The following is a 13,254-nucleotide window of genomic DNA, read 5'->3' as shown; positions in this document are numbered from 1 at the left end:
CATTAAAATTTAAACTACTTCTAGGCATTAATTGTATAGTAGACTAGTCTTGGGTATTAGGTATAATACAATTAATTCACATTTGAAGAGACGAGAGCCTTCATTTACATAAACAAACTGTATTTTAAAAACAAAAATAATTTAAAGCGCCCAAAATAATGGTATTATATTAGGTTTTTGAGAATAATTTCTTGTCAGTTACAGATTAATAAAAAAAAAACGAGTGTCTATATAGTGTCTGTTTTTATTCTGCAAATCAGTACCTATTTTTTTTTATAGGTACTGATTTGCAGAATATAATTATATTAAATATGGATCGATAAAAAATAAAACGGGTTTGTTGAATGCTGAGAGCCTTGATACATCATGAGCATCTACTAACTATAACCGATCAAGGCACTCAAGCCTTTTGGTATGTTTGTTGTTTAACATTTAACGTTGAATGGGTAGGTAAGTACTAGCAAATAGCAGTTAATTCAGCAACCCGGATACCGGGCATTACGATTATTAAAAAGTTGTTTTTCTTTGGAAAATACAGGAATCTCGTAGACGCATAAAATTAAAATATGTATGTATTGCAGTCGAGGACGATTGAACACATTCATTGTTTCAATAATAATGAAGTGTAATAATATGTAGAACAAATTTGACTAGTTAATATATTATGATTAATCTATTCTATATCCTAATACCCCAGTCTTCTTTAATCATGTCCGCGCCCTTTTCGCCGATCATAATCGTCGGAGCGTTGATGTGTGCTGCCGGTATCTCCGGCATGACCGACGCGTCAATGACTCGCAATCCGTTTATGCCGTGTACACGCAATCTGGGATCCACCACGGCCGTGGGGTCACCCACCGGTCCCATTTTGCACGTGCCCGACAAGTGATAGATGGTAAAACTTATTTGTCTCGCGGAGCATTTCCAGTACGCGTCTGAGTCGAATTTGTGTTGAACGCAATCGGGCAACGGGGTGTCGAATAACGTGGCGTTGAGCTTCCTCATCGCGTCGGTTTTCAACATTTGTTGGAAAATCCGTACTCCGGCTACGGCCACGTCCAAGTCCGTCTCGTCGGAAAAGTAATTGGGATCGATCAGTGGATAATGGGACGGGTTCGCGTCTTTTAGCCATAGGCGGCCTTTACTTTTCGGTCGCATAATCATTGGGAACACCGTAAAGCCGTCCATATTTTCGGTTTTCCTGTATACTTTATTATAAATTTCTGATTTCAAACCAAATAGTTTATGAGTGTATTGGTTGTCCGAAAATAGACCCGAAATTAATAGTAATTCTAAGTTCGGGTGTCCGTCTACGAATCTCGGCCGGTCTAAATCGAAAAATGCCAAGGCTTCCGCAGCACCTGGTATTGTATACGGACCATTATTGTTTTGGGTGTATTCGTGCATATTAAACGGATTCTTCAGTAATCGTTCAGTTTTTAATGAAATAGTATCATTTATCAAAACGCTCAAACCTCCCAGTGCCACGTGATCCATCAAATTTTCGCCAACCGGCAAGTTTTTTATCAATGGAATTTTTAAATCCTTCAAGTGTTCTTTCGGCCCAATTCCCGATAACATGAGTAACTGTGGTGAGTTTATAGATCCACCAGAAATAATTACTTCTTTGCGTACATATACTCTATATTTTTTATGATTTGATACAAATTCAACTCCTATCGCTTTTTTTGTACCTTTTTCTATTATTATTCGTGTTACAGTGCTGTGCTTTTTAACGTGTAAGTTCGACCTCATTCTTGCTGGAAATAAAAAAGCTGTATTTGTACTAAAACGACGACCGTTCTTCATGGTAGCCTGAAAAAAATTTCGTCAAAATAAATAAATTGTGTACGAAGGTCAGTCTGTTAAGACATTAGTTTGCTTCTGTTTGTCTAATTTATATTATTATTTAGCACGCACATTCTAACAATTCAAGGTTTTATTGTTTTAAATCTATCAATAACTACGTTAATAACTCAGAATCAATAATGCTTTGCTTACCTAATAGTATAGGTAAATTATATTATAACTGATACACTATTATAATACTAATCAACTTATATCAATTATAAGTAAGTACTTGATTAAATACCTAGTTATTAATTTCATCAATGCTTCGACATAGATATGTGCATGGCCGTAACTGGGGAGAGGTCCTGGGGCCTGGACCCTCCCATCACGAACATTTTAAAAGAACTGTTTTCATTTTTGAACGTAAAAATGATAATTGTCCAATATCCAAATAACAAAAATGTTGAACCTTCCCCGAAATGTTTTTTTAGTTATGGCCTTGGGTTTAAAGTTTGGGAACTTAAAAATAAAAAACCTGTACAGAAACCCACTCATATAGGTATCTTATTGTGTCTATCATTATAAAAAGAAGTTGAACCAAATTAAATCCAAGTTAAATCCGAATGAAGAATTTAAAATTGTGTTAAACTGGTCTAGTACCTATATAGTATTTAAATTAAACGTTTTGAAAGAAGAAAATTGTATCTTAATTTATATTTAGTTAGTGGTAGATTCTGAATGGAGCTCATCGCTCCATGTATTGGTTTTACATGATGAATGTGTGTTTTTTCTTATGTGTCTTTCGTCTTTTTTTGAAACAGTAAAAATGCTCAGTTTGAGCTTGAAGTTTCTGATAACAAATTAGTTCTAGATGGTATTTTGAGGATCAAACCTAAAAAATGCACATTATTTTTTTAAATGATCAGGAAGAACAAAAAAGAAAATTATGGTAAAACGGTGACAGTGCAAGGGTAGTTCTGTGAATACGTCATATAAGTGTTAGGGACTAGGGTCGTGCCGGTTATAGGTGGATGTTATTATGTTATAGACAGGAATTACTAATCCGGTACTATAGGTACTTGAGAGTTGAGGTAAATTGTGTAGGCTTAAGCTTAAATGTGTTTGAAAAAGGCGTAGGTATCTACAAAGGTATTTTATCAATAAACGATCAAATAATCAATTGTTTGTTGTCTCGCACATAAATACATAATATAAATTCGCCCGGCCACTAAACGAGGATATTTACGCAAAACCTGTTTTTGTCAAAATTTGTAGAAACAACCGTAAAGATTTGAAATGTTCGACTTTTTAGTTGTTTTCTATTTATTTATATTGATAGTGAAAAACCTTGATAAACTTTTTATGCAGGTAAACTCGCATCCTCATAAATTATTCATACTTTAATTAAAAAATATCAAATATGCAGTAACATTTTTTAATATAGGTAAGCACCTTTAAAGTTTAAATTTACGAAATTTTTCAAAATTACAGAAATATGTAAATAACTTTGTAGCTAACAAATTAATACGATTTTTAATTTTAATACTTAAGACTCAAAAAAATGAGAGTAGTGTCGAAATGAAGTTAAAGGGTAACATAAATTAGTTTATTAATTTTTGTTAATAAGTTAAACAAAAAAATAAAATTTAATTTGTTTTGCAAGAAAAATGTAAAAATATAAGTGGCGTATAAAAATAATGAAATAATGATGGAAAAAAATTTTAAATGTTTATCATTGACCTTAAAAAATATTAAGTAAGTAATATGTGTTTATTGTCTGATTTTTTTTTTAAAAAAACCAGACATTTAATTGTAAATGTAATAATAAAGTAGTAGCTATAAAGATAATTAAAAAAAAAAATCAAATATCAGTGTTTATTATTCAAACAATTAATTCATGTTATAAATAGGTAAAGTACATTGTATTAGTTGGGTACTTGTGTTTGATTTATTTCATCTGTATTTTACCCTATTTTTGATTTTAATCAACTTTTCCAAGAACTGTTTGTTTTGGGCAATTTTACCCTGGACTTTTTTACAGTAGGCATTTTACCTATATTCTGTAAACCTATAACAGGGTGGTTATAAACTCCACCAGTTTTATTTTCTTACGAAGAAACGAAAACGAGAACGCTATAAATAGTGTTATAATAATGGATTTATATTAGATTTAGAAGTTAGAATATCTACAAATTGTATCAAATCATTTTAGTTCACAGTTCAAAATATTATAAGTTAAAACATACGTTTAACATGACATAACATGGGTACCTACATAATATTATTTTATCATTATTACAATTATTTATTATGATTTTGTTTTTTAAGTTTTATACATTTTATGGTATATATACCTACCTATTATTTATTGAGAACAGTTATTTTTCATAATAATATTGGGTTTTATGTTATACTGTTACTTGACATTATTAATTGATAGAATTTACATAAACTCAATTTACCTAATTTTTTTTCACTGACAGAGTTTACATGAGTCAAATTTTACCTCTTTTTTCCTAGTGGAGCTTAAACTAAAAAAAAAGGTACTACTTGTTTTTTGACTGTAAATTAAAAAAAAGTTTGTTATTTTGCTACTATTCAAATATCGTAGAAATATTACTCAAATTATAATTTTTTTTGCATTATTAAATATTCAAAATATTTAGACTAAATGTAAGCTATATTTGTAGGTATTAAATTTATGTCAAAGTGGATCATATTATTATATGGGTAGTGTATAGAAGATATCAAAGCATCAGTGGTTTCAGTGTTACTTTTGAAAAATGTTTACATGAAAACACCTAAATAATGTTTTATTATATTATAAGCATGATATTGCCAGTTGTAGATATACTGGGTGATTATTTTATCATAGAACACTCATTATTTCAAAAAGTATAAATTTTTTTGAAAATATTTTTTTACATAGTTTCTAGTCGCTTTTAAAACAACGTTTTTCTTAAAAAGTTATATTTTTAAATATTTCTATAATAAAAGAATCACCCAGTATTTGTATTTATCACCCATGGCTTGAAACCGATTGAAATAATTTCGGTTTCGGTTTCGATTTTGTATACCGGTTTTTAATTTTTTCAATTTCGGTTTCAACTTAACAATACCGGTATTAAGAAATTTCGGTTTCGATTTCGGTTTTGAATAATGGTTTCTAAATGTTTCGGTTTCAACTTAGCAATACCGGTATTAAGAAATTTCGGTTTTGTATACCGGTTTCTAAAGTATTTTCAGGGGGCTATGTAGTCTATACAATTATCATTCTTTATTCCGTATTGTCAATATTGTCATATATAGTATTTGCTAGTAACTTTAATTTATGTCATTACTATTTATAAAGCAACTAAAAATTTTGCGAATAATGAAATGTTTATCAACAAAATTAATTATGATCTCAATTTTATTATAATTATTAATTGTGCGTATTAATGGAATATTTACGTAATTAAAAACACGTCAGTTAAAAAAAAATTATCGGTTTCCAATTTTTTCAGATTTCGGTTTTGAATTTAATACCGGTATCCAATTTTTTCCGGTTTCGGTTTTGACTTTAATACCGGTATCCAATTTTTTTCGGTTTCGTTTTTGATTACGGTTTATAACGGTTTCTGAAATCGGTTTTGAAAACTGTTTCAAGCCCTGGAAATAACTGAAATGTTCTTGATTGTAGATTGCAAATACCGGGTATTAGTAGTACCTATCAGGGACAGTGCCGCATTTAGACATTTTTCGCCCCGGTGCAAAAAAAAATTGGCGCCCTGGCCCAAAGCCCCGATGAAAAAAAATACTCCCCTTAAGGGGCCTACCCACGGAAAATATGGGAGATAGATCCTTATTTACCTTTTAGATTTTGAGCACAGAAAAGAATATTTATTTTAGAATGTGTGCGTTTTTTTTAAATATTGTTTAGTATAATTGCTTGATGATCCTCTCTCCGCAAAGATACATTTGAATTTATGTCACTTAGACCTTGCTTATAAATTATAATTCATCATATAAGTTGTTTTTTTAACATACTTAAGTAGGTACTTCATGAATAAATAAAATAAAATTATATAAAACTATGCAAATTAATATTGATAAAAAAAATTTCAAACAGCATAATACTATATAATATAATAACATTGATTAAATATACTTTTATATTTAATCAATGATAATACTATTATACTAAATTTATAACTTATTATAAGCTTGTTAGTATACTGTATAACACAAAATGTATTGTATATTATTGTTTCAAATATATTATTATTATTATTAAAGAAATTATATAATATAATACTGTTGTTAAAATAATTAAATTTATAAAATTTTAATAAATCAAAGTCAACAAATTTCTGACTTCAAAATTTTAGCGCCCCTAAAATACTGGCGCCCGGGGCAGTTATACCCAGCGCCCCCCCCCTAAATGCGGCCCTGATCAGGGACATCAAAAAACAAAATTCAACAAAAAAAACGTGATCTTATACATGTTATAAATTAAACATACTTTGTATGTAGGAGGTACCTATGTTTTATACTACTACAATTTTTTTTTTTACATATTATTGTAAAGTGATTATAATTGTCTTAATATCATTACCTCGATTGTTTCTAAGAATTAACGTTCAATGACAAAATCGAACTGTTCGTTATACATACATAAGTATATCTTATGAATGTGAACAACTTATGCTTAGAGTATTCAGGGGTCAGTTTTTCAAATTTTCAGCAATTCTATAAAATTTTAAAATTAAATTTTATATTTTAGTTTCCGCCTTAATTATAATACTTTTCCACTAATCTATTACCTGATACCTATTTAGGAGGGGGAGGGTCGAAGGGTGTATTATATCAAAACTAATTACTTCACGGGAATAGTTCCCAGGTCTTGTAGAATTATATGATTTTGATAACTATTTTTTTTATCTGAAAGAAAAAGACTTCCTAAAAGCTGCATTGAACTCAATTGAACATTATTTTATTTCAAATAATGGTATAGTATTGTTTATAAAAAAAAAAAAAACGCTTAAAATTGTATTATTTTTGAAGATATATTATGAAATTTGAGATTAAAATATTTAAAAACAGAGTCCGTCATGGCCTGTAAAATATTACCCTCTATTAGTTAAAAAAAATTATCAAATTTGGTTGGTTTTACAAAACAGGATCATTATTCCCGCAGAGTATATTTTTGTGTAGGTACAAAATTACATTGGCACCGGGCGCCTTAACGAAATAATATTATAATTATTATTAATGAAAGTAATGGCATTTGTAATGCATTATGTAAGTACCTAGCTATTATTAGAATTATTAGAAACAATGTAGGTATTTTTATAAAAGTTTTCGTAATTTCTGTCCAATACTAAATACAAAATAACTACCTAACTAAGTCCTGTAAGCATTTTTAGTCATATAATTTACGTAAGTACCTATAATAGGCCTGGTAGCAATATCAAACATTTACGTTTGGGATGGATTACAAAAATAAGATTTATCGTCATTAAATAAAACTACCCACTGACTAAATGGTTATAGAAACCATATGACTCGAAATAACTCGATGACAATTTGAATGTGTCGCGAATAACGTGTAGAATTGTTAGTGGTATTATTTGTACTGTTGTAATTAATATTTTTTTACAACAGTTTCATGTACGATATAGTTGTACTATACTTATTACCATTTACCTTATATAGTTATGTACCTTTTTAGGCATTTCTGATGTATCTACCTCACTATTATTTACCTGTATATAATTAATCCCGATTTGTTTTTCACCGTTCAGGTCGACTACAGGCAGTCCGATCTGTGATCCAGCGTCCACAAAAGCATCCGCTATGGGCGTCCTATAGGGCACGTCGGTCACCGACAACAATCCATTATACCCATGGTAATTCACCTCGGTGGTAGATAGGTTTGCATTTTCCGATTTAATAAAATACTTCAACACGTTGTCGTTGTTCCATCCTATTACCGCGTGTACAAACATTTAAAATTGTATAAAAAATAATATCCCGTACGAACGAACTTATTGTCTTGTAGAAAGTTACCTGTATTGCCCATTTTCTCCCAATTATCATAGTCCCTTTTATTACCACGTGTGTATATCATGTAGTTCAACATACTACTACCGCCCATTACTTTTCCTCTGGGAAATTTACACCGTTGGTTTTCGAAACCTATTAAATTTTATTAATGTAAAAACGACTAAAATATGATTGCGTAAAATAACGGTTTCTCACTTAAGCAAGAAGAGTTCATCGGTATAGTCCTATACTTCCAGTTGTATTCTGAAGCTTGCAACAATTGCGCTGTTATGGGTACGTCCATAAAATGTATTGCGTTTGTTCCAGCTTCAATTAATAACACCTTCCATTTTTTAATCTGTCCATAAATAATTATCATTAATAATTATTTCACATAATATGACTAACTATAGTTGCAATTATAACGTTTACATTACTTCAGACAATCTACTAGCCACTACTGATCCAGCACTTCCAGCACCGACTATGATAAAGTCGTATTCCGAGAAAATGTTGACCATATCCTTAGGTTCCTTTGACTCCCATTCTAAAGTCTCTCCCAAGTATCCCAATGTTGATTCAAATAAAGGTGGATATTCTAACTTGTTCGATGTTGTTAGAGTTGCACATCCATTAAAAATTATAGTTAAACACAATAATATCAGCTTAAATGATTTTGAAAACATTTTAAAAGTAAGAAGTATATTTCAATACTTTAATCTTTTTCACCACGCTGTAATATTTGCGAATACTGATAAACAAAAAAAAAAATCAGAAATAGGTAGCATTGGACATCAGAACCGGAATCCACGAGACTAGTTGAATTACTGCGGCGTGCCGCCGTGGTCTGACGGGATTTTACTCGAGTCTCGAATCGATACCGACGAGTGGGCTTAGAGTATAAATATTGATATCCACCACTCTGCCAACCTGCAGTTTACTGTGTATAAATGTGGTATAATTGTATAAATGTCTAATAAAGAAACTGTTAGTGAGTTGAGCAGCTAATCGGAGCTGTTATTTTTATAAAGGGTAGGTATAATACTAAAAAATATTATGCACATCCAGTTTAGTTGTGAATTATCTAGACATATTTATATAATAATATACAAGGTGATTCCCCTAAGCATGCCACCCTCATTTTTCTTTTAATAACGGATCTATTCAAATTCTGATTTTTGGAATTTCAAAGTATCTATATACTTATTGATAATGCTTAATGACCTTATTTTGAAATACTTAAATTATGTAGGTATACCATTTAAGCCTTAAGGAGTGTGTCCTGTCTCCATAGGCGCATGATGAATTTTTTGAGGGGGGGGCTTAGCCCTCTTAGCCGCCACCATTCTACGCCTATGCTCTAATGATCAACCGATATTGGTATACCTAAATAATTTTTTAATACAATCGACTGGTTGGCAACTCCTGGTATTAAAAATGCAAGTGTTTGAAAATATGGTTATTAAATAAATAGCTACTAAAAATTCCAAAAAATTAGAATTTGAATACATTCATTTTTTTTTTTTAATTGTGGTGATCATGCTTGGTCAATATTTTTCTGAAGTGGTTTGAAAAGTATTTACAAATTAATTGACACATAGATAAGCGAAGGTCGCCAAAAGTAGTTTTATTTTTATCCATTTTTTCATTTTTTACCTTTAAATTAATTTTATCCGCTATCAAATGTTCCAGACGTCCTTTTTGTCCGTTAATACAAAAACAAATATTAGCCACCACAACTATCAAAACAAACACACCAATGTCACTTCTCGGCTGTCGGTAAATGAGTATAAATACCCAATGATATTAAAGTATATAAATTGGATTTTATATTTTAAGGACATATTATAATTGTAATAGGTACCTAATTAATATTATGTAGCGTTGCAGTGTGCATTTATATTGTATTATCGATGGAAATTTATAGCAAATTCAAAATTATCATAAATTATTTCCGATGGAGATAGAAAGTAAAAATGAACGAATTTTTTATATTAGGTATATTATGTAGTTGGAATTAATTTGAGAAAAATAAATTACTTTATGGATTAAAAATAAATATGAAATATGAATAATAGTGGTCATTAACTCATAAGTATACAAATCTCAACATTTTAATTAAATCTGATGTTATAGAGTAGGTTGCACACAGATTTGGGATTCCCCTCACTCTTAAAAAATATGTCATTGTGTTTGTAAGTTGGAAACTGTAAAATGATATGTGAATATCCTTGTCAATAACGGATCCTTGAAATACCTATATAAAGGGCACAGACGTTACACTTATAAAGCATGAAAACCTGTAATATGTGCGAACGTCGTTCATACCTACTTGGCTGCTATTTCTTAAGTATTTGATATTAATAATATTATTTTAGTACCTAATAATTCTTTCAGAGTTTTTAAAACAACCAAGTATATTATATTTATATTATATTATATTATATTTATTAATGGTCTAAAATAGATTTCATATGTTAATTTTTAAACATTTGTATTAATTTTCAGCGTTGGACTGCGGATTATAATGGTATAAAATAATGAAGAATTGCGATCAAGTCGACACCTGATCTAAAAACACAATCTAAAAACATTACGATACGCGTAGGTATAAGCTGGTACCTCATGGTGTTCCTCGAGGTATTGCTCATGTTTTTGTTCCAGACCGTGTTTTGGTTATTACTCATTATTGGTCATTATAGGTAGGTATTATACAACATTTATGATAAATACAAATTAAATAAACAAAATATATTTGAATAAGTTATAACACCAAACATTGACAAAAAAAAATTGATATTTTTAGTCTTCTCTAATCGCATTGGAGTGTATAGACGGTGTAGTTATCGTTGCGGTGTAGGTATATAACTCGTTTTTAAGCCTCCACCTAATTTGCACAATATGAGTATTATTTTATCGTAACATATTATATTAAGTAACACGTTAAAACGGGTTTGCACACATTATTTTGCTATAATATATCATCTTACATTATGTAGATACTGGGTGCATGGTTGTTATAATTAAATTGAATTAATTTTGTATGTATTTATCTTATTTCAGCTAGGCGTCAGACGTGTGTGTCTAGGTGTTTGTTATGACCCAATCTCGAAACCCCGCCCATTGATATTGTAGATTCAATCGTTTATTCGTTTGACCACCTGATCAGTAATCATATTTTATATTATAGCTGGTAAACACAAGTAATAAGAAAGAAAAGCACCAAAAACAGCTGAGCTCTTGTTGATTTTTAATAATATTAATAAACTCAAAATGTTTAATGTAGGTATACATATAATGCAACACATTTAACTCTTAAGGTGGGACATATTAAAGTATATAAGTCTCCTAGATGAATCTACAGGATGTAAGATGTTCCGAGTGTTCAATATGGCATCACCCAGTGATTCGTTTAAGCCTGGAGCAGGGCCCATATTACCAATTTCAATTTCTAAATTTTGATCAATAATTTGTGAACCACCTTGTTCCTACCCTACCTATATAGTAAGTGCCAAGTAGTAACTGTCATCACTCATCGTGTCACCGATACGTATAATTTTTACACTAGATAATTTATTAAAGTTAACTATTTTCTTATGACAATCTTATATAGTTTTATCGTTTAATCGACCGAAATCTTTATCAACTTTTAATCATAATTATTTATAATGTTATGGCCTTAAAAGTACCAATAATATTACATCGAATTTGGTTTTTTTCAAGTTTTATTAATATTTGGTAATTATAATATAGGTTTATTATCATTTATCACTTTATCAGTGAATATAAGTATTGACCATATGAGGTAGGGGATACAGCCCCTCTTCAACATTTTAGCCCTAGTCGCGCCACTGTTGGTGATCCTTATCAAAGAGCTTATATATTTCATGTATTTATACAATACAATATTACAATGTGAATTCGTGAAATATGGTGCCCTATAAATTGTCCATCCTGCAGGAGCTCCTTTTGCACCTATGTTTATTCGGCACTGTTCACATAATATAAATGTATAAAATGTTTTCCTATCATTTTTGTTCTTATTACAGGTACTGACTTATACAATGTGTCCCGTGAAGAAGTAACTGGCTAGCGCCATATGATAGTATACTTTAAGTTATGAAAAAAAGCCTTTAAAGGGTGGGTCTTACTGTTTTATTTTTTAAGTTTTAGGCAATTCAACTTTTTTTCGAACAAACCGAACCTGCTACCGCATATTTTCTGATTTATCATCAAAACTTTTCAACTTTTTATCGTAATTTTTATTTTTTTTAAAGCTATGTATTTCGTATAAATATAAATAAAATATACAATATATTAAATATTAATAATAATATAAAAACGCTTTAACTTTCAAGTCCCTACGAATAATATTTTTAAATTACAACAAAATAACTAAAATTGTTACTTTTCGTTTAAATATCCAATTTCGTAAATATTCGAACTTTAAACTCCCATAAAAATGAATGTAGATTTATTAATATTTACGCTCAACTTTATTTTTTAATTCCAGTATAGAAACAGTACCTACGAGAAACCTTGTATTGATTTGCTAAACTTTTTGGAAAATTGAAATTTGTTCAACGTTTATAGAAAAAAAAATCAATAACAAAATTGAATACAGGTTTTATCAAAAATTAGCATCCGTCACAGGAATCTGCAAAAGATTATTAACAATGATAGGTGCGTCTAATAACGAGTGTAGAGGAAAATTAAATATAAATAATAAATATGTATACCTACAGTGGCGTTCATTCAAATTTGCTCTGGGGGGGTTCAAAAAAAATAACCAACACTAAAACCTTCTCTTTAAAACTACCCATTTTCCTAACAATCACAGGTTACAAGTGGGTCATTGTATAATGGGTTGTATTAGACTTGAATTCAATGATAAAATATCATTGTATAAGAAAAACGATTCTGAGCGAGGACGGTTTGTCACTCTGGATATTTTATATTGTTATTAATTATTTGATCACGTAAGTTGAATTAATATTATAATATTATAATTTTTTATTCGTTTCTATGGTGATAAACAAAGCGTTAGAAATTAAAATCCCATTTTTAACGTTTTTTCGTAATTTTTCGGTGGTTTTTCCCGTGGCATTAAATAACTATTGAGAAAATCAGAAAATAACCTCTCTAAAGTACCATCTTGATCCAATTTGCTAAAAGATAAGGTACTATATGTTGAAATCGAAGCACTCCTTCTAGAAGAAATTTTGTATACAGAACAGGATATAAAAAAAAAAAAAATAAACACCATTATAAAAACAATAGCTTCCTAGCTCCGCTCAGAATCTAAAATAGTAGATAAGAAAATCCATTTTATATGACATTGTCGACGTGCGCCGAGTCGGCGGCAGTCAGCAATGGAGATGTTGGTATTGTGTTTTAATGTTTTTCTAACTTTTCATAATAACTTCTATTTTCATG

General features: G+C 30.0%; 1 protein-coding gene across 2 annotated transcripts; it reads right to left on the bottom strand.

The window, feature by feature from the left end:
• Nucleotides 1–533: 533 nt before the first annotated feature.
• Nucleotides 534–8,695, bottom strand: LOC100165962 (glucose dehydrogenase [FAD, quinone]). 2 transcript variants are annotated; one of them, XM_001942716.5, is made up of 5 exons: nucleotides 8,256–8,695; nucleotides 8,035–8,176; nucleotides 7,843–7,971; nucleotides 7,539–7,759; nucleotides 534–1,815 (listed from the first exon to the last, which is right to left on the bottom strand). In XM_001942716.5, exons 1-5 carry the CDS (start codon nucleotides 8,502–8,504, stop codon nucleotides 679–681), a joined length of 1,878 nt encoding a protein of 625 aa, XP_001942751.1. In that variant the 5' UTR covers nucleotides 8,505–8,695; the 3' UTR covers nucleotides 534–678. The 2 variants fall into 2 exon arrangements, with proteins under 2 accessions (XP_001942751.1, XP_008178998.1); XM_008180776.3 differs by having other exon boundaries at nucleotides 8,251–8,388.
• Between the last annotated feature and the right edge of the window lie 4,559 nt (nucleotides 8,696–13,254).

Source organism: Acyrthosiphon pisum, chromosome A2, assembly GCF_005508785.2.
Source record: "Acyrthosiphon pisum isolate AL4f chromosome A2, pea_aphid_22Mar2018_4r6ur, whole genome shotgun sequence".
Taxonomy (NCBI): domain Eukaryota; kingdom Metazoa; phylum Arthropoda; class Insecta; order Hemiptera; family Aphididae; genus Acyrthosiphon; species Acyrthosiphon pisum.
The sequence above is the reverse complement of the archived record's forward strand: the minus strand, read 5'-3'. Positions and strand labels throughout refer to the sequence as shown.

Bases quoted from the DNA above. Each gene is read 5' to 3' on its own strand.
- LOC100165962 (XM_001942716.5), bottom strand. From the start codon at position 8,504: ATGTTTTCAAAATCATTTAAGCTGATATTATTGTGTTTAACTATAATT. The intron at 8,177-8,255 runs GTAATGTAAACG...ATTTATGGACAG, and splicing joins TGGCTAGTAGATTGTCTGAA to ATTAAAAAATGGAAGGTGTT. The intron at 7,760-7,842 runs GTAACTTTCTAC...ACGCGGTAATAG, and splicing joins GGAGAAAATGGGCAATACAG to GATGGAACAACGACAACGTG.